This window comes from Thamnophis sirtalis, unplaced genomic scaffold, assembly GCF_051295495.1.
Source record: "Thamnophis sirtalis isolate CommonGarterSnake01/CBP01778 unplaced genomic scaffold, rThaSir2_p1.2 scaffold_9, whole genome shotgun sequence".
NCBI lineage: Eukaryota > Metazoa > Chordata > Lepidosauria > Squamata > Natricidae > Thamnophis > Thamnophis sirtalis.
This window is the reverse complement of record NW_028261389.1, coordinates 32,688,718-32,710,907: the sequence shown is the minus strand read 5'-3', so window position 1 is coordinate 32,710,907 and position 22,190 is coordinate 32,688,718. Positions and strand designations below refer to the sequence as shown.

At 35.8% G+C, this 22,190-nt stretch overlaps 1 protein-coding gene and 1 long non-coding RNA gene across 3 annotated transcripts in view; one reads left to right on the top strand and one right to left on the bottom strand.

Annotated features, from left to right (window-relative positions):
• Window positions 1-21,248, top strand: part of UBN2 (ubinuclein 2) — a 61,014-nt gene extending 39,766 nt beyond the window's left edge. For both annotated transcript variants that reach the window (XM_014060468.2, XM_087723252.1), the window contains exons 15-17: window positions 7,253-7,499; window positions 10,566-10,655; window positions 13,345-21,248. In XM_014060468.2, coding sequence (XP_013915943.2) covers window positions 7,253-7,499; window positions 10,566-10,655; window positions 13,345-13,391 — 384 coding nt within the window. In that variant the 3' untranslated portion in view covers window positions 13,392-21,248. The remainder of the gene's footprint in view (window positions 1-7,252; window positions 7,500-10,565; window positions 10,656-13,344) is intronic.
• Window positions 4,189-10,328, bottom strand: LOC148044084 (uncharacterized). The gene is made up of 3 exons (XR_015697727.1): window positions 9,945-10,328; window positions 6,459-6,562; window positions 4,189-4,355 (listed from the first exon to the last, which is right to left on the bottom strand). It is a non-coding gene; the product is annotated as an uncharacterized LOC148044084 (long non-coding RNA).
• Window positions 21,249-22,190: the final 942 nt, after the last annotated feature.

Here is a 22,190-nt window from a genome sequence, read left to right as displayed (position 1 = left end):
GCATACTTGCTTTGAATCAAAATACTTTCTCTTTGTTTATCCAAGATTTGCTAAGTTTTCTCCTACTTCTCACAGTCAATGGAGATATTTTATAACTCTCTTCAAGCCCATAGGAGGACAGAAGGCATGTGCTGACCCAAAGAAGTACTTTGTAATTAGTGTTGGCAGTCACCGAGCACTTAAGTGCTAATCTACTCTTAGTCAAGCTTTATACCAGGACAGAGCAATAAATGTCAGGTCTTCAGACACTTAACCCTTTAGCAATTGGCTAAACTTGGTAGAAGACTCTCAGGTATGACAGTTAAAGTAGAATATTATAGATAAGAATTAAATGTGTTAGTGTATACAACAATGATTTGTCTTTTACAGTGTGAAGAAATCAAAGCCTTTATATGGTGGGGCATTCTAGAATATAAACACTAAATTTTTCTTCCTGCCTTCTGAGTTCATGGATATTTGGACATAGGTGAAATATTTTTATGTGTAGCTCTCTTTTTCAGCCCTTACGACATATCCTCTCTATTTTCTTCTTCCTATTCTCTCTGAAGTGAAACCCTTTCTTGGTCTTGAATGCATTGTGCCCATCTTCTGTTTCTTCAACACTTGAAGTATATGAGATTTCCAATCCCTCCTTCCATCCTATGAGTTCAGCTAGAAGTAGAATTTGCATTTCTTCCTTAGTTGCAGCTGTCAAGATCCCCTCTTTTAAATGCTTGCATTTCCCCTCCACCATTCATTCAGCTGAACATCTCAGTTCATCACATGGTAGCTGATTATTCATGTCTTGTTTCTTGAAAAAAGACTCAAAACTTGGGTAAAGTAACTTTTCCATTGCAGACTAGATTGAATCTATATAGGAATCAAAACACCTTTGCTAAGTTTTCTCCTACATCTCACAGTCAATGGGGATATTTTATAACTCTCTTCAAGCCCATAGGAGGACAGAAGGCATGTGCTGACCCAAAAAAGTGCTTTGTAATTAAAGTGTTGGCAGTCACCGAGCACTTACGTTCTAATCTACTCTTAGCTGTGGAATTTCTCACGTGAATTTGGGTACAGTTCTCCCATGCCCCCAAAAAGTGGAGAACAAGGGGTTCCCTGAAGATTGTCTATCTAATCCTGCACTTATGAACCCTGTTTTTGCTGAATTTGATCAGTCAAGGAAAGACTTTCTGTTCTGCCCTTAGGAGTCTGAGACTTAGGACTAGCTAGATATCAAGGAGGGGGCACTGACGTTTTCTGGGTGGAGAATGGAGTTTGGAGGGTCATAAGGTAAGAAATATTCTAGCTTACATGATAAAATAGTCCAACACTAGAAATTCAAAGGTGCATTTTTCTAGCTTAGAAAAGGGATTGCATTTATGAAAGAACCTAAGACCTCTATGCACTTGATCAGTGTAGAGAGCAGGATCCTTTGAGTAAATCAATAAATCTCCTAGATGCAGAATTAAAGCTCCGGTCATCCCACAAAAAACCTATGAGAAATGTGGTTCATAATTTTCATGAAGATCAGTGACTCATTAACCAGTCTGAAGGCTACTGTAGAATTCACATTTTATTCTATTCTCAAAGTGGTGAGAATAGAACAGAATAGAACAGAACAGAAGTGATGGCACAAGGGGGGGAAATGTCTTTGTGTCTAGTTGTCTTAGCATGCAATGCCCTATTGCAACGTCCTGAGGGGAGGAGTTCAAACAGTTTATGTCCAAGATGTGAGTGGTCTGTAGATATTTCTCAGCTCTCCTCCTGACCCGCTGATGATACAGATCTCCTGTGGAAGCCAGGCTGGTTGCAATTGTTCTTTCTGTAGTCTTAAGTATCATTTGGAGTCTTTACCTGTCCTGTTTGATTGTTGTACCAAACCAAACAGTTATCGAAATACATATAATAGATTCAACAATTCCTCTGTAAAACTATATCAAAAGCTTCTGGGGCAGTCTGAACTTCCTGGGTTGATCCAAGGAAGTATATTCTTTATTATGCCTTTCTAATGGTGGTTCTAGAGTTAAGTGTCCATTTCACATCCTGGGAGATTATAGAACCCCAAAACGTGAAGGACTCTGCTTATATTGTGGTGTCAAATATAGTAAGGCAGGTGTCCCCAACCTCTGGGCTGTGGCCTGCTACCAGACTAGTTGGGAATCAGGCTGCTGAAGTGGCAGGCAAGCACGCAATGCTTCATTTGCTCATGCATGTGATTTAGGTTGTGTGTGTGAAACCATTCTACCCTGCTGTCAAAGCCAGTTGCAGAACCAAAAAGGTTGGGGACTCCTGTAGTAAGAGGTGGTAGAATAGAAGGGCTACTCCTAAAATCCATTCTCATCTCCACAGTTTTAAGCATATTCAACTCCAGATTGTTCTAGCTTCACCACAGGGCCAGTTCCCATCTATATGTAGACTCATCACTGTCTCAAATGAGGGGAGTGATTGTTGTATCATCTGCAAAATTCAGTACTTTAACAGAGGAATCCCAAGAAATGCAGTCATTGGTATAAAGCAAGAAGAGCAAGATGTAGTGCGGTTCCATCATCTGCAGATCTACTGTATTTACTCAGTAGGCAAATTGCAGAGAGTCTAACAGTGGATCCGTGATGACCTTCAGGTGGGTTAGCGCTAATCTCTCAGGTCTTCATAACTACAGATGTTAGAGCAACCAGCCTGTAGTCATTTAAACCCCAATCAAGATGAATGAGGAAAACTATTGTGGAGCTTTAAAAGGTTTACAATTAATAGTGTCTCTAAGTCCACACCACAAAATTTCTGTAGTACTGTGACAGTCTTACACCAGCAGATATTAACATAGAAGCAGATTCCTCCTCCTCTTTTTTACCGGATGTCTCTGTAACTCAGTCTGCTCTTTGACTCTAAAACCTTGTGTTTTAACTCCTTTCTTCACATCCTGGACATAAACTGTTTCAACTCCTCTCCTCAGGACACATTGCATGCCAAAACAACTAGACACAGGAACAGTTTTTCCCCTCATTTCCCTCTGCTGAACACTTACCATATTTTTCAGAGTATAAGAGACACCTTTTTCCCTCAAAAAAGAGGGTTAAAATCTGGGTGTGTCATACACTGAATATAGCATTTTTGGCCTCCCGAAACCCCACCCCCTTTGCAAAAATGGCTGTGCATAGCCTTTAGGAGGCTTCCAGAGTGCTCCTGGGGGATGGGGAGGGCAGAAATGGGAAAACGGGCCATTTTTTGCTCGTTTTTGCCCCCCCCCCAAGCACTCTATAAGCCTCCTAAAGACTATGCATGCTGGGCCATTTGTTGGCTCGTTTTGGGGTCCAGCCCCCAGGAGCACTCTACAAGCCTCCTAAAGGCTATGCATGCCTTTTGTTTGACCAAAAATGAGCCCGTTTTTTGCAAAAAAATGAATCGTTTTGAGGAGGTCTGCAGAGTGCAAAATTTTTTTTTTAATTTGCCTCTTCAAATTTCACTCTGGTACGTCTTAGACTCCGAAAAATATGTAATTCTCACAACACTGTCTTTTGTCTAAGGATATTTACCCATGTTGTATGGCTGTAGTATTATTATTATCCTTCCCATTTACTACTGCCTCTTATTGGTATTATGATTATTACTCTGTTGCTTTGCCTGTACACAGAGTTTTGCACTGGAGATGAATTCCTTGTGTGTCTAATCATACTTGGCAAATAAACTGTTTTGTTCTGTTCTATTCTCCATAGTCTCACTGAGCCAAGTTTCTGTAAAGGAGAGAATGTCTGAGTTAGAAAAATTAGGTTCCTATTTAGAGGGAGAAGTTCATCCATTGACAAACCTACATTCATTATTGAATGTAGATTTGTTAGATGAAGCAATGGGAGTAGAATCCTAACCCCTCCTCCTCAGTCTCATACCAGTATGCTTCCTCTCTTTCACTTCCTTTATATTCTCCAGCTACTGAAGAGAACTGTTGCTTCTCTGATCATAATATCCACATAACTTCTTTCTGCATTTGCAGAGACGGGAGAAACCAGAGGAAGAATATTCTTAGAAAGTTGTCTGATGTTCAGAAGCTCATTTTTGGTGTATGTAGTCCATAATGAGTTACAGAAAATAAAAAAGAATGTAAAAAATATTAGCATTTCACCAAGGCTGCCATCAATGGCGCCATGTTGAGGATCTTGAATGAATCCTGAAGATACATTTTGACAATGAAGGCAGATTAATATGCATGATATTTTTTTAATGCAAGTTAGATTGTACACCCTGTTGGTTTAATTTTGGTAAAAATATACTTTCTTCAGACATACCAAGGGTTGGGAAATGTGGTAAAAACGTAGTAACTCCTAATTGTTGCTCGGTTCAAGAATCAGTAACTGTGGACTTCATGTAGAGACCTATTTTTCCTGAAAGAAAAAGTTAGGATTATCGAATTAGCTAAGCAAAGGGAAAGATTAAGCTACTAGGTGCTTTGGTGGCTGTTCAACCCTTTTAACTTTCTGGATGTCCCTGAAGACCAGATTGGGTCAGCAGGCCTCAGGAAACTGGAGAAATACTGAGATGACTCCTCTGTAATTAACATGTGTTTTTTAAATTCTGTTTTAGTTTTCTGCTTTATATAATTTTAGTTTTTAATGTTAATAATATTATTACCAGTAATTTGTATATATGTTTTTGATTTTGTTGTATACTTCCCAGAGTCATTGATTATGAGATGGGTGGTTATGTGAAAAATAAATAAGTGTAGCTTTCAACAGTCCTCCTTTGGAAAGCTTTTCCTAGGGCCGTTATAGCGAACCTATAGCACGGATGCAACAGGTGGCATGCAGAGCCATTTGTCAGGGCACACGAGGCATTGCTCTGTCAGCTGGCCTGCGCGCACTGGCCAGCTGACTTCAGCCTTCTTTTGAGGCCATTTTTTGCCCTCTGGTGGCTTCTCTGAAGCCTCCAAAGCATGAAAAACCAGCCCTACGGGCAAAACGGAAATTCAGGAACAGACTTCCAGTTTTCTCACAAGGCTGTTTTTCACCCTCCTGAGCCTTCAGGGAAGCCTCCTGAAGGCCCCTGAAGGCTCCGGAGGTCGAAAATTGGTCCTATGGGGAACCCGGAACTCACTTCTGGTTTATTCATAGGGCCAGTCTTTGCCCTCCGGAGCCTTCAGGGAAGCTGCCTGAAGGCTCCAGAGGTCGAAAATTAGTCCTATGGGGAACCCAGAAGTTTGGGAATGGTGACTTCCAGTTTGTCCATAGGGCCGATTTTCAACCTCCGAAGCCTTCAGGAGGCTTCCCTGAAGGCTCCAGAGGGCAAAAAACGGCCCTACGAGTAAACCGGAAGTGACTTCCTGTTTGATCACAGGTCCATTATTTGCGCTCCGGAGGTCAAAAATCAGCCCTATGGATAAACCAGAAGTCACCATTCCTGAACCTCCGGGTTCCCTGTAGGTCCTTTTTTGTCCTCCAGAGCCTTCAGGGAAGCTTCTGAGGCTTCCGGAAGGCGTCCGGGGGGGCGGGAGGCTGTTTTCACCCTCCCCAGACTCCTAGAAAGCCTCTGGAGCCTGGGGAAGATTAAAAAAAAACACGGCAAAAGCGGGGGTTGTCGTTGATTGCATATGCATAGCATTATGGGTGTGGCACACTGGCACACGACCTCCCTGTGCTCCCTCCACATTTGGCACAGCAGCCAAAAAAGGTTTGCCATCACTGTCCTAGGGTAAGAGCCCAAAGGGAGAAGACTTTAGCTCATAACCAAAGTGAGAGCAGAGTATCATGGGAGAAAGGTTCAGATGAAAGCTAATGGATTAAGAGTTATTGTTTATTATAGTTAATGAGTATATGTGGAGAAGCAAGAATAGGATTTTAATTCCATATGACCCTTTTTTATGTGTGATTGGGCTTCTACCTTTTGAACTAAACAAACAACAAAATGAAGAAGATTTATAACATGCTTCTAAGCAGGGCAGAATCCAACCACAGTAAAAATTAATTTTAAAAAAGTATAAATAATGAAAACTACATGAACATAATACAAGCTACATATAACATGTTTTATTTATTTACTTATGAAAATAAAATACATAGCAATAAAATCCTAAATCTACAAGCCTGGCATCCCTACTGTCTTACTTAGTGGGATTGTCACAAACAAACAAACCCATAACTGTACCATCTTTCTACCAACCATGATAGTCAACATCACATACCTCTTTAAAATGTTGGTGGAGGCAATAAAAAATCGGGGGGTTATAGGCAGAGGAAGTAATTTTCACAGGAATCAGCTACTTTACAGGAGAGAGGGCACTAACTGTTAAAGGAAGGGCAGTTTGGTCCACTCAAAGAACCTCTGCCACCTTTCTGGGTACTGATTACAGGACTGCTAATGACTTGCAATACGTTCACATCCATCTTTGGTAGATCAGAAACCCTGTCAGGTACATAGGGTATATTGTTCAGGCCAGGTATCACAGCAGCTATGACTGCAAGGTAGTTGATACTGGAATTTTCCAGACTCACCTTGCTGGTTGATTTCAGTTCCAGTGCATTGGAAGTTGGCTCCACTTCTACTCAAGATTTCATAGTCTCCATGGTGATAATGCCCTTCTTTCAGCTGCTTTCTGCTACAACACATATGAATGACATGGTATTAAACATTAGACAGGGTATGTGATGTTCTGATGACTAGAATTTATGGTCTTTCAATTGCTAGCCTGGTGCCTTAACCACTACACCAGACTAGCTTTCAGTGATAGAAGTAAAAAGAGTTAGACTTTATACCATGAAATGATGGTAATTGTAACTTTCCAGAAACAGTCTCTTATTCAGCAATAAGTCTTACCTGATATATAACTCTCACAAAAATACATGCGTAATTTTTATTATGGAAAAAAAAAAGACTTTTTTAAAGATTTGTGCTGTGTGGAGTAAAGTAGCCAATATTTTATAAGCCTGTGTTCCAGAGCTTTTTCTTCCAATTTCCCAAAGCTTGGTGTGGTTTTGATGGCCTTAAGTGCCAGCTAACTATGATTATGTAATGTTTCTGCCTAGCTGGGGAACCAGTGGTTGCCACCTTACCAAACTTAGTTTTTACATTTGCGCTGTCAGTTATATTTATTGCAAGAAAAAAGAGCCGACCAACGTTTGCTATCACTTAAATTATATCATGAATTAAGTAAGAAATGAATAAGCTTTGCTATAAAACATTGTTTCTAATGAATGTGAGAGAAGATAATACTTAAATACCTTTAGTATGCTTTAAATTGCTTCCAAAAGCCTTTAAAACATTTTAAAAATAATATCTATCTATGTAGTCAACAACAGGTGCATCATTACTGGGAAATGCTTCACCTTTGACTCTCATGGCATCACCATTGTCTGTAACCAGTCAGAATGTGACATCTACTCCATTGACTCCTTTTGGGATGCTGGGGAGTCTTGTTCCAGTGACTATGCCTTTTCAGTTTCCATTGGAGCTTCTTAGCTTTGGAACAGACACGGCTGGAGTGACAGCCACCTCGGGATCTACCTCAGCAGCTTTCCACCATAGTATAACTCAGAGTAAGTAAAACTGTTGTTGTTTTTACTATTTTTCAGCAATTGCTTCTTTGTCAAGGGCAGATTCTTTGAATTTTATGCATTTGTTGGGAAATTAGTTTGTTGGTTATGCCTATAATGATTTCTCATTGTTCTCTTGGTGACTTAATTGTCTCACTTGTGTTGTGGCTGTTAGAAGGTATTAGAATCTTGGCTAGATGATTGGGTTGACTGCGCAAGTGCATGGCTACGAGTGTCCCAAAGGTGCTTTTTCAAGAGGCAACTGGACTTTCTGGTTTTTCTTTGAAAACATTTTGCTTCTCATCCAAGAAGTTTTTCAGCTCTGACTGGATAGTGGGGAATGGAAGGATTTATACTTGCAGACAGCTGATCATTTGCATTCTTTTAGCGGATCTTTAAGGTCACCTGGAGATTTATCTGCATCATCAGGGTCACCTGAGTGGCACAAATGAGTGTGGAGCCTTCTTGGAACTGTTGAAAGGACTGTGTTGTAGATTGGAGAGAGATGATGCGGTATCCCTCCCCCTCTGTTGAGAGAGGGCTGTTCAGTTTTGACATAGCCTCTTTAACTCCTCTTTCAAACTAGCGATCCTCTCTGTTCAAAATATAGACTTTGTTCTCCTAGAACCAACACATCAGGACTAGATTCAGCAGTCCATCTGCATTTAAAAGACACAGGACACTCTTTTGAAGACAACAAAGTCCATATTCAATCTTCGTGCTAACAGTCAGTTTATCTTTGGAACAAGCCTACAATTAGGTACCACCAAGTCAATTTCAGCTACTGGTGACTATATGGATAAATGCTCACTGTCTTGATTACTATTTAATAACTTGTAGTTCTTCCAAACTCATTCTGCAATTTTTTTGATTCTATCTATCCATCTTACCCATTATTGTTGTTGTTTTCTATTTACTTCAACATCGCCAATTTCTTTTCCAGCATCTACTTGAATTACTGCTGAAGAATACTAGTTTCTAGTTGCAGATCATTGCAACAGAAAAGAAGACAAGCTTTATTGGTCCAGGACTATATGATTGATTTTTTTTTTAGTAAACAACTGCCTTCAAACAAATCTATACTCCTTTAATAAATAACTGCCTTCAAACAAATCTATAGTTTGAAGCCATTCATTCATTCATTCATTCTTCAGTTTTATCCACTTCTTTTTCTCTGTATGTTTCCTTTTCAGTGTTTAGTTCTACAGCTGTGCATTAGATGTGAAGTAGGTGAACACTACACCGATGGAGGTCAGGCCTACTCCTATATTCCTGGCCTTCTGGAAGAGCCTTAAAACCTGGCTCTACCAGCTGTTCTGAGTCTCTGATAGAGGCATGCTATGTTGAGAGTGGCTGATGGAATATAAAGAAGATCCCTACCCCCATGTTGCCCATCCACTTAGGTTTTAGATTTTTCTTTAATCCTTTTAATTTTAATCATTTTGAAATCTTTTTTACCTTTTTATTATATTGTAAGCTGACGAGAGTCACTGTAACAGTGAAAGAGGTGGTCTATAAATTAAATAAATAAATAAAAACTTATTTCCTCTTGTAAATTCTTCAGATCATATTTTGCTGGTATACCTCATCTTCTCTAATTATCTAAGTTTAACTTGTACATTTGAAATAATTCATAATCTTTTCAACAATCTGCGTCTTGCTAATGTTATGCTGTTGTTCCTTATTTTGCTTCCTGTACATAGTCCATTTGGTGCTTTAAATATATATTGTTGGCATACATTGAAGGGACTAGTAATGAATATTATTATATCCCCAGTTCAAAATTTGTGATCCCAGCTTCCACCATTTCTCCAACTTTTGCATTTCAGTTTCTGATTAATAGCACTATGTCTTGTCTTGTTGGAGCTTTCCTTTTAAATTTGTCTCAAATTTCTTTATTTTTTCTTTCATAGCATTTTAGTTAATGTGCATTCAAGCATAACATTTATATATTTATTGGATATCTATAGTTTGAATAGATCTAATCCTTAAGCAGATGCTTAACAATGTCCTTTTTTCAAGTATTGTTGCCAAACCTTTCCTTCATAGGTAGTCTTCAATTTACAACCACAATTGAGCCTAAAATTGCTAAATTGCTAAGACAGCAAGACAGTTATTAAGTGAATTTTCCCTATTTTACAACTTTTCATGCCACAGTCGGTTCTTGCCACAGTCAATCACTGCAGTTATTAAGTTAGTAACACAATTGTTATGTGAATCTGGTTTTCCCGTTGACTTTGCTTGTCAGAAGGTCGAAAAAGGTACCACATGACCACAGCACACTGCAACCATCATAAATACCTGCCAATTACCAGGAATCCAAAATTTGGTCACATGATCCCAATAATGCTGCAACAGTCATGTGAAAAACGGTCATTAAGTCACTTTTTTCAATAATGTTGTAACTGCAAATGGTCACTAAAAGAATGGTTGTAAGTCAAGGATTACCTGTATATGGAGTCATGCCCTGAGTAAGCCATTCTGTTCCATTTACTGATAAAGGAGAATATTTGTAGCTAAGAGTTGAAATGGGTGGTTCTTGGTACTCTCTGAGCTGGTTGTTTTCTTTCAGTTATTTTAAGTACCCAACTTAGGCAATACCCCAATCAAGGAACTGCCAAACAAGCTAATGGTAAACAGTTCAATCATCTACTAATACCTATGATGTTTAGGTAATGAAATGTCTACAAGAAAACAAGAGAGCACCAAGGACCCCTCAACTCTTCCACTTAATTTCATTTGTTTCTTAGGCATCCAGTATTGTAACTTCATTTCTACTTTGACAATTACAAAGTTTTCATACTTTTCACATTCTATATTTTGACTGTGAAGAACTCATATTTCTGTTCAATTCAATTGACATCATCACAGTGACCAATCTTGTAGTTTTGGACTGGCAAGATAGTAATTGGCTTAAAATCATCCACTTGAATTTGTAAATCCCAAACTTCAGTACTATACCATTAAATAACTAAACTTGCTGTCTACAGAGAGGCAAAGAAAAATATGACCATGTTAATTTTATGACTATATCTGGGTTTATTTTTTTCATTTTGTGTGCCATGTCAGATTTATTGAAGGGTTTACAGTCAGGAGCTCAGCATTCAGCAGCACTGTCTCATACATCTCTGCCTGCTCATTTGCAGCAAGCTTATTCAGGTAAGAAAATGTATTTTCTGACTTTTCTAAAGAGAAACCAATTGTCTTACAGTACAGTTTCTACAGTGATAAAAATTTCTTAGGACCAGTTTTGACAATGCAACAACTTTCTCAGAAGCATGATGGGATTCTCTTTACTCAATGTGAATCTCTTAGGTAAAGGTAAAGGGTCCCATCACACATACAGTATGTCCTAGTTGTTCCCAACTCTAAGGGGTGGTGATCATCTTCGTTTCAGAGCAGAAGAGCCAGAGCTGTCCAAAGATGTCTCTGTGGCCATGTGTCCGGCATGACTAAGTGTCAAAGGCGCACAGAACATTGTTACCTTCCCACCGAAGCGGTTCTTATTTTTCTACTTGCATATTTTACATGCTTTCAAACTGCTAGGTTGGTAGAAGCTGGGCAAGTAACGGGAGCTCACTCTGTTACGTGGCGCTAGGGACTCAAACTGCTAAACTGCCGACCTTTTGAATGACAAGCTCAGTGTCTTAGCCACTGAGCCACTGCATCCCTGTGAATCTCTTAGATTCTCTAATGAGAGAATCTTAGAGATGCTCTAATTTGCAGGTCTAATTTGACTTGAACAGGAGATTGGATTCAGTTACTTAAATAAACTCTTCCAATTCTAACATGCTTTCCATGAAATGTGCCCAACACATGGGGGAAAGTATTATTCAGCAATTTTGTTACAGACATAATTCTCCACCTGGGTTTAGCCTTAATTTTTTCCCCATTCAGGTGTATCTCATCCTTGTCATTACTGGGAGAGAATATGAAATACGGTGTAGCCTTTGGTAATTGCCTGATCAGTTCTAAGAAAAAAACATTCCGTTGAAACACGATTAACAAGGGTCAAAGTTCAAGACTGTTGAATTTAATGTTACTGCTTCTGCAGTCAGATGCTAAAGTGGTTTATATGGGTTGGGGTCATATATTGCACTAAATCATGGTTTATTGTTACCCTGATTTGTGAAACAAACCATAGTGGTCTAACTCACTCATAAAGTAAGCCCCAAACCATAGTAAACAGTGACTCTAGCTAGTCAGTCAAAAAAAAAACACCATACATTATGGCCTAGCATGAACAAGTTTTTTTGTAAGTGTTGAATACGTTGGTTTTTGCCTACACTAATTTTAAATTCATTCTTAAGGAAGGTTGTTACGACCATGCTGAGTAGGCATGGTCAGAAAAGACAGATAAAAGAAAAAGAATCAAGACTAGTATAAATGGTTTCAATATCACTTCATCTCCTCTTAATTAACACATAAAATCTCTTCTTCCCATAATTCTTAATCACAGGCAAGTCCAAAAACCAATGGTTTTTCCAATCCTATTGTCAACAAAGTTTCCAACCACAGCCCTAATATAATATTAATTAACAAATATAAAACTCATCATTCCATACCTATTTATTTATTTTTGTCCCATCTTACATGCTCCAGGGTTCAGTTCTCTCGGTTCTTTAATATCTACTTGAAGGCACTGGGAGATGATTATACCCAATCATACATCACCATCCTGGGCTGTGTTAGCAATACAATGATTGAAGCCTTTTCTTGGTGTTATGAACTCAACCAAGAAATAGTTGCTATTTTTTAAATCAAGGCTTTCACTCACATGCCTCTTTTTTGGAGATGTAACACTGGCTTTGAGAGAGAGCAGGTCTGTGACTCAGGGGTTCTCTTGGACTCAGGGCTGAGAAACAGGGACTACAGCATGCCAATTGCTCGGAAAAGTTTCACAATAGTAACTCATGATGTCATCAGTACTTGGTTAAACTATTGTAAAGAACTGTAAGTGGGAAGAGAAAAAGGCCTTGAAGGTCAGGAGGAAGATGCTAGGAAGACAGTGATCACATAAAAGGGTTTTGAGCTCAGGTGAAGAAAGTAATGTGTGAGAGAGAAAATCCTCCCTAGTTCTCAGAGCTAGAGGGGAGGAGGAAGCAGATCAGATTTGCAAGATTTTTTTTTACTGCATCTGTTACAGTAAGAGTAATTCTTGCTTGACATTAATTTTTGAGCCTGATCTACCCTAGAGAACAGACAGGCTCTTTACATGAGACTATCTCTAAAAATCACTTTGAAAAAGGCAGCAGTCTGCCTGTTAACTGGCAGTGGAAGTCAGAAACATATTGTACCTGTGTTATGGTCCCTGGTTTAATCTGCAACTTTCTAGGTACAATTTAATTTAATTAATTACAAAGGTAAGGTTTTTTATCTATAAAGCTTATCTTGGCTTGACATTAAGTTACCTCAAGAAACACTTCCTCCAGATAGAGTTGGCCTACATAATATATACATTCTGGGAAAAATTGTTTGTGGTTCTTTATTTTTATGAAGTTGTGGGGACTGCAGCTAGAAGTTGTTTCTCTTTCATGACCTTCAGATTATGAAATAGGCTTCCCATGAAAGCTAGATTCACTTTAGTATTCAAAAGTAAAGTAAATTAACTATTAAAATGATATTGTCATGGGATCTTTTAAATGTTTCTTCAATTTAGCTTGACTGTTGGTTGATTGTGACTATTTGTTTGCTTGTTTATACTTCAGACTTTTTAAAAAAATCAATGATATTTATTTTCTATATTTTGTGTACCACCAAGAATCACATTACTGCAGTGATGGAGAAATTTAATAACTCATCATTTCTCTTTTATGAATTGCTGTCTCTTTTTCATCCTCAATTTTAGATGGCCAAAGCAAAGTGGATGCTAAGTTACAGAGGAAAACCCAGTGATGTCCTGCTAAATAAGGGAGTAAATGTGGTTCTACTTTGCTGATGGAGAATGACCAGTTGGGAAAGTGCTTACTTGGACACAGAGCTGCTGTTTCTGTCAATGTTTACATATTCTGATCCTAAGCACTGTGGTGAGGACAAAAAAAATACTTGATCAAAGAGAGAAGAAAAAGGAGGAAAGTGTTCTTATAAAAAAATTCATAGTTTGATTTTGTTTTCAGGACAGTTCTCAAAGCCTTTTATCCCAATTGTCTCAGAAAGGGTTGGCCAAACAGGTTCAGTTGTCAAACCTACAGCAACCCAAACCTTTTTGCAGGCTGATGTCTGATAAAGGAACTATGAAAGGAAACTAAAATAGACATCTGTATCCACCATGCAAATAAGGCCATTCGTTCAGCCATGTGGAGACTTCAGGAAAGTCTACAAGCTATAGCAGTTAGAAACATTCTCTGCAAGTTTGAATAAGGTGAAGTATAGAGGAGAAAAAGTGTTTTATATCAGCATAAAAGGAAGTACTCATTTTCTCTACCCAAAATCAAAGCTGCTTGTTTGCTTTTGAAGAGCCTGAAGATTATACATAATTTGCTTTGGGTAATATTTTCCCTAGATACTGTAACTGATCAGGACAGAGAATTTTCTATTTCAGATAAAGATTTAAAAAATGGAGACTGTTTTGTAATCACACACATTTTAGTGGAACTTAAAATCTTCCTTTTAGTATCAAAATTTCAGATATAAGATTAGCTTGAATTGGCTTTATCAGAGCATACCTTTGTGTTCATTATCTTTGATGGAAGTTTATTTTATCACTTTTAGATTTGCTGAACCATTTCAGAGTTGCCTTATTTTTCATATAATGATAGAATGTAGAGATATTCCGTTTCTCTCCTTTGTGAAGATAATTTCGGATTCTTCTTCCTCTTCTATTAGCTTTGAGAAGATATATGCTGTATTGATTCCTTACAGCTTTTCAGTAAGACCTTTTATCAGAACTGTTCAAAGCTCTCTCCAAAGAGTATAGTTGAGGTGCCTTCTGTTTAGGCTTTAACATTCTTATTCCCAGTATTCTTTAAATCTGCTAAGCTGGGAGATATTTGATTTGTTGTTGCTTGAACATACAACTTGTAGGCTGGCTTTGATTTTGAAACCATTATGTTAGAGTCTAGGAAAGAAATGTAGGAACTGCTTTGTATTGCACTCATTAATTAATGCAGAAGAAATGTATTTCAGGATGTAACTCTGGGAGAAATAGTCAAAACAATGTCACATTATGTTGTAAATGTTTCAGTGGAGGTCAAATCTAGAAATCATAGTTTAATTCCCCAAACTAAAACTTTTTCTTTAATTTAAATCTGATACTTTATTTTTTAGTAAGAGTTGGTTTTTTAAACATTCCTGGCGATATGGTCATCATCCAGCAGAAATATGTACGTATGCCAGCATGTTTTGCTGGAGGCTTATTTAATTCCAACTGCAATCTCTTGTGCTGCTCTAAAGGGAAACACATTTTAAAAAGACAACTATCTGTATCTATTGAGCAGCATTAATTGCTACAGTATGAAACTCAGTAATATTTATGGCTTCCTATAGAATTCTTCTTTTTATGTGCATATAGTTTTACTGTATGGTGGCCAAGATAACTCTTCTGCTGTTTTGTGACAGACATGTATTTAGTTATCAAGTTTACAAAGATATGTTATTTCATCTTTAAATGCCAGGTAACTAATCTTACTAATTCAGATTACTACTTATCATATTTGTAAAACATGTGTATATTTAAATAATATATAATATAAACATAGTAACTGAATGTTGGGTTGACCCTATTAATTTTTTAAAAAACTTGCACAAAATATGGATTTAAAATAGTCAAATCAATCTTGATACAAGGTTAAAAAAACATAACTGTTTGATAGTTTGGTACAAGAAACTACAAAGTTCAGCATGTTTTTGCATCTGCAAAGCCTTTGTTTCTTCTCCTTTCAATATTAATAGGTTAATTTTATTGTCTTGATTGATTTACTTCATTTCAAAGGTAAGCAAAATATTTTCCATGAGCATATCCTACAAATAGCCAAATATACAGTTCTCACTGAGAGACTTACTGTTACATAAGTTGTTTCCTTTTGGCAACTTCAAATCTGTATATTTAAGCATGCACGCACATAAGCACATATAAAAAAATATATTTGGAAGAAAAGATTTAAAATAAAAAATTATATTTGAAACAATGGTTTTAAAATAAAAATGAAATTATCATTAAAAAAGAAGCATAATAAGACCCTGACATTCCATATTACATTATGAAAGCTAAATATTAAGTAGTTAGTAACTTTTAGATTTAGTTTTCCCTTATACGCAATGATAGAAAGTGTGAAAGGTAAAACATTTTAAAATAGAGATTTACTTTTTGATTCCACACCTTTTTACCCTTTTAGAAATAATACACAGTACAGAATAGAATTAGTAGGAATTATATGTTTCTGATTATGTTTTTCCATAAATTTAAAGCAAAATATTTGGTGGCAGAAAATGGTTTATGTTTATATTAAAAGAGTGAAATTTTTCTCATAAAATCAAATAACACAAGTGGCTTTTTAGTTGGTCTTCAGTATTTGCCATGTAGAATTTAATGGAAGCACATTGATTGATTCGAATTTATGATTCTTATTACATGGCATGCAGTTGGGGCCTCTTTGTTTTGCTAAATATGTGAAGAGAGTTCAGCTCTTTCCAGCTTAATAGCAAACGAGTATCTGGAGACATAATGCCATGAAATAAATGATAGAAAACAATTACTCCTGATGTTCTCAATAAACAAGATTTTTATGATTAGAATAAATCTAAACAATAACTCCATGAGCTTCTCTACAATGGACATAAGGACTTAAAAAAGATAATCAGAACTGAAAAAAGCAGATAGAATAACAGCACCATTACAATGCAAGAGAGATATACTTCCTGCATAGCAATTTTTAATTTAGATATTTTTAACAGCCTAGTTTGTCTTAAAATGTATTTGGAGAGTTAAATAGCTCTTATGTTAAATCTTTTCAGTATTCACAAGCAATAAAAAAGGTACAGTTTTCGTTCTGAATTTAAATTGTTTTGAGAGTTAGGGCTAAAATAATGATCTTACACTGAGCCTCAAATATAAGCAATAATTTTGACATACAGGTTTTGAATTTCAGAATCATTTAAATTATGTGTTTCTTGTCCCAATGGCGACAGTTAGCAATTCCTTAAGTTATCTTGGATCTTTATGAAATATAGGGAGAGTATATAAACAATGAACAAAGAACTGTCTTAACAATGCATACTTTTATCCCCGAGATAATATTTGATGGATTAAAATCATTCCTTTTTCAGCCTTTTATATAGTCTTGTTTCTAGCAAGACAGATAGGAATGTTGAGTCAAAATCTCAGGTGTGGGTGCTGTGGGTTTGACATCTGTTTCCATGAAATTAGGGTTTAATTTATTCAGTAGGCTATGAATGGGGCAGGTAATCATGGTATACTTCTTCAAACTCTTAGCTGACTACTCTAACCTCCATTTAGCCTCTCCATTTGATCCAAAGTGGTTGATATTAAAATAATTCTCGAATCCCAAGCTACTATAAGCTACATTGAATCATAATCAGATGGTAGTTTGTTAGGACTCACAGTTATTTACTATGTTTGCTGCTACATTCATTAAAATATTTTTGATTATATTTATAAATACATTTAAATCTAGTTTACACAGTGATTTTTAGAACTGTTTCCCCAGAAAAAAATAGGATGTTAGTTTTTTGGAATGTTGACAAATGATATAATTATTACTCTTATTTTTGAATTTTTCAGAATAGCGGTGCAGGAAAAAAATCATGTTAAATTTTGGAAAGTTTTTTTAACCTAGCTATTTACATAACTTGTTATGTTGGAGGTCACAGACCACTTTTTATTTTCCAAAAACTTAACACCAAGATTAGAGTAATAAATAGATAACATAAAATGTGTATGCAATTATTATTGTATGACCTTTAGATTTTTTTATATATATACTTTAGTTCTATCTCTAAATGGAGTTACTCCTCCAACTTACTTGATTCAGGCTTTTGGTTAAGTGCCTTTTCTTTTTGTTCCCTCTTATCCCCACAAAGTATATTCGGAGGTCCTAAAAGTGTTTGGAGACATTTGGAAAGTTCTTGATCCTGCCCAAATGACTTTATGTTGTTAAAATAATGTTACCCTTCTGTAATTAGTCTTCAGTATGTGTAATGTTATAACTGCTGTTGCATAACTGTCATTCTTATGTGCTTGTTCTTTGCACACAGCACTATTTTCCTTATGTTGAATCTGTTTTTTGTAGTATTAATGTTTACTTCTGAAAATGAACTTTGGCACAATTTATAAAACAGTGTATTTGAGCAACTGTAATGAAGTGGTTTATAGTACACTAAGCCATTTCCACTGGAGTTTCAGATTGTAATTTAAAATACCAGTCTAATAATCATAATGTTAAACCAGCCATTCTAAAATTTGACATTTTTCCCTGTGACAGAGAAAGAGCAGAATATTTCTTCACATTAAAAATGTTATAAATTTATATTTGAATGGTTACTTACTAGTAGACAATAAAATATTTTATATTTCTGCAATAATATTTTCATATGGCCTCTGATGCCTAAGAAGCCTATTGCTTCACTCTAGGAAGCTGCCTGTTGATGGTGACAGTGAGTTAATCTTCTAAAGTAAAATTTTAGTTTTCCATGCACCAAATATGCAAGAACTTCTTTGCATTGCTCAGATACATATCTTTAGATACATTGTAAAACAAAATTTTGCTTTAAGTAACAAATTGGCTAAATCAAAGAATAGCAGTATGCTTTTAAACAAAAGAAATAACAACAAGATTTCACTGTTGTTGTTTTTTACCAAATCTGTTGCCAAGATCTGTAACAAATGTAAGAATGCAACCCATCAATCAAAATAAGTAATCATACATTTTAAAAAAAAATGTATTTGTAAAAGTTTTAACTTTTTAAAACTACCATATATTATTATTAAGGTTCTACTGATCTTTAAAACAAATATAAGTTGCATTCTATTTCAAATCAATTCTGAATGGATGGTTGAATACTCAAATAATATTGAATATTGCTAAAAATTAAAGAACTATCTTTTGTTCAGATAAAACAATTTGGTATGATAAAGGAATATAAAGTATTTTATATAATTAGTTAACATGTTTCTAATTGCAGTGACAGATAAGAAAGGAGATTGAATTTCCTGCAAGAGTCTAAAGAAACTTCCTTATAGCGAGGAAATTCTTACTAGAAAGAAAGGAATCAGTTGTCATGCTGAAGTTTATTGTAAACTATATATTTGGTTTTCAAAATTGAGTTATTACAACTTTGAACCATTTGTTCCTATTTTTTAAGAATTATTTTCTGAATGTATTTCTCAGGACACTATTGCTTAGGGTTTTTTTATATACTTTTTAACAATCTTTAGAAGTTGGAGAAACTAGGATTCTCATCAGTTTCATCTGGGGCGATTTTTGTTCAATGAAATATCTTTGTTCTATGTAACAAACACACTTTTGGAGCTTTGTATCCCACTTATAATTCTTTAATCTCTGCAGTGCTCCTGAAACAATATAGGTAATATATACTTTGTGTTATAAAATTTTGTTTTTTATAATACATTAGATATTTTAATTTGGTGTGGTAAAAAGGAAAATACTTGATTGTCTCATCACACATTGGAATAGTTGAGAAAAGTCAGCTAATTTATAAATAAAGATTGTAGGTAAGGCTCTCAGATTTTAGAGATGGTTGGTCCTTAGTACATTAGCATTTTCTTTCCAGCACTGCCTTTCTCTGTAATGCTTTAGTTTGATTTTAGTAATCAGTACAATTGCTTATTACAAAACTCCATTTTTAGTATTACAGATACCACCACCTCCCGGCTATTGTTAATGTCTACCCAAAGAAACATGACAAAGCTTTTTGAATGTGTGTATTATGAAAATATTTTTGTAAAAGTGAAATTAAATATTAAATAGCAGGAAAATTTTCACCACAATGATAGGGTTCTGAGAAACTAGGTTTTTAAAATCTGATGGTGACTTTTACTGACTATAATCAAAAATGCAGATAAAGAACTATTTCCCATTTGAAATTAGTAAATCAGATAAGTGTTTCACCTTTGCAAAGAGGACAATTAGTTAATTAGATCTGCATTCACAAAGATGCTTCTTTAGAGAAGTGATCTGAATATCTTTCTTCTTTGGCACTTTTCAGCAGTGAATTGAAGAATTCAGAGGATTAAAAATCATGTTGTGGAAGCTGGTGCTCTTTTGTATGTATTTTCAGTCAAGAACATTTACTTAAAATAAATTTAATTTAGATTTTTGAGCAGTGTTACATATTGCATTTATCATCAAACATGTTTTAATCATATTCAGTACCTAAGTATCACAATTTAAAATTAAAAACATATTAAGGTTTTCTAAGCTGTAAGATAAATTCTGCAGTTGGACATTGATGTGAATATAAATATGAAACATTGAACTGAACTTGTCATTCTAGAAAAGAACATGCTTTTCATAAATTGATTCTAACAATAGTGCAGCTTTCAAGTTAAACAAATCTAGAAATTCTATTTTAGTATTTTTCTCCTGATTGAAACAATATTTCTGAATACTTTCTCAATATTCAGCAAAAAAAACCTTTTAAAAATACCTGGTTAGCCATACAAAACAAGGAGACGTCATTATTGACAAAATTGATCCACTGATACTTGTGAAATATGGTCATAGATTTCCTAATCTTATTTAAAGTACCTATTTTTATCAAGTTAGTGGTGCTATAATTATCCATGTCTGGGAAACATATCTGAAGCAGTTATTCTGTTCTGTGTATAGCTTGGCTCTATCTTTGAACCTAAGTATTTCTAAAATTAGTGGAAGGTTTGAGCCATGTGGGAAGAATATTTGTCTTCCTTGTGACATGTTTTCCATGCAACAGATCTATAGCTCCTCTCAATAAGAGGGCTTGTACACATTATTTAGTTACTTGTGCCAACTGTTTTTGGCTTACTTTTTACAGAAATGTATTCTACCAACCTGAAAAAATTAAAAGAATAAATTGGTCTTTTTCTTCTATTACAATGATTCCAAACACAATATTTTAATTATTTGTTCCATAATAATCTCAGGACCTGAAAGATTGTAACATAGTGTGTCTTAAAAGATGTACTGCACCAGCCATGAATTTTGTAAATAACCCTTTCATTCTCCTTTTTATAAATATCTGTTTTAAAGTATGTTAGGCTCTTTATCAGAAGACCTGGTGCCTGCTTACTTTCCATGTAAAACTGGAGTACAGAAAAGGGGAAGCTGCTGCCACAAAAAGCCTATGCCAGTTCTGAATGTATATTCAGGTTCTTTCCCATTTCAAAATACAGTTAAATTAACTGGGAAACAAATGCTTTCCTCTTAGTACATTTTATCATATCATGGGCCTGAAAACTCAAATGGTGAATAGTATATATTTGCTCCAAAAACTCATGGGTTGAGTTTTCTAGAAAAGTTATTTTTCTTCAATGGTTTTCTTGCTTCTATAATCCAGGAAGTACTATCTCAATTTCACTTTTTCAAACAGGGTGTGGATTATTCTTTTGGCTGGAGACTTCATCTGAGAATCCATCTATAGTTAATTAGCAGATATTTGATCAGAAGTGATCAGTTTGAGTGTTCAAACTGGGAGTAGATGTGCCTGTCTTTAAATGTGGCAGGAGTTTCATGAGTGTCTTTCTTTTGTATGTGTCATGTGTCTGTGCTGTATTAAATAAAGAGGAATGTACATACACCTTGTGTGGCTAGTATATGTTGTTACAAACTCTTACATATCTTAATTTGGTAATGTGCAAGATACCTAGAAAACAGACATGCTTATTTTTCAAAAATGTAATTACATAATTATACAGCAGGAATTAATATAATTTGTCGTGACCCGTCAAAACCGCGTTCCACAAAAGCGCGGTTGACGAAATCGCGTATGTGACGTCATCACAACGCGACGAAAAAGATCGAAAAATTGAAATAAAAATTAAATTACAGCAAGCCGATTCACATAAAGGTAAGCGTTAGGTTAAGGGTTAGGGTTAGGTTAAGGGTTAGGTTTAGGGTTAGAGCGTTAGCGTTACGTTTAGCGTTAGGTTAAGGGTTAGCGTTAGGTTTTTCGTTACGTTAAGGGTTAGGTTTAGGGTTAGGTTAAGGGTTAGGTTTAGGGTTAGGTTTGGGGGGGTTAGGGTAAGGTTTTCACTTTATTTTTACATTTTTAGATCTTTTTCGTCGCGCTGTGATGACGTCACATACGCGATTTTGTCGACCGCGATTTTGTCGTCCGCGGTTTTGTGGTAGAACCATAATTTGTTTCTAAAATAACCAAAACAAATTTACAACAGTAAAAAAAAAAGAGCCCCAACACATGTGATGACTAATGAATTGACCATATATATAATGGAAAATAGGTAAGTGGGAAGAAACAGATCTATGTTTTGTAGCTTCTAATGATAGCCGAAAAGGTTTCTCACAGCACCTCTCAAGAAAAATTGAACAGATTCTTTGCTAGAGTGTAGGAATAGATGAACTGGAAGAGGCAATATTTACTCTTAGACTGAGAGCCAGTATAACTAAAAATAGTTTAGAGATAACCTATGTGAAATTTTCGTGTAAATTCTCACTATTGTGTTCTGTGTACCTTGAGATTTTTAGATACCCTAATCTGGCTATCCTGGGAGTAATGGAG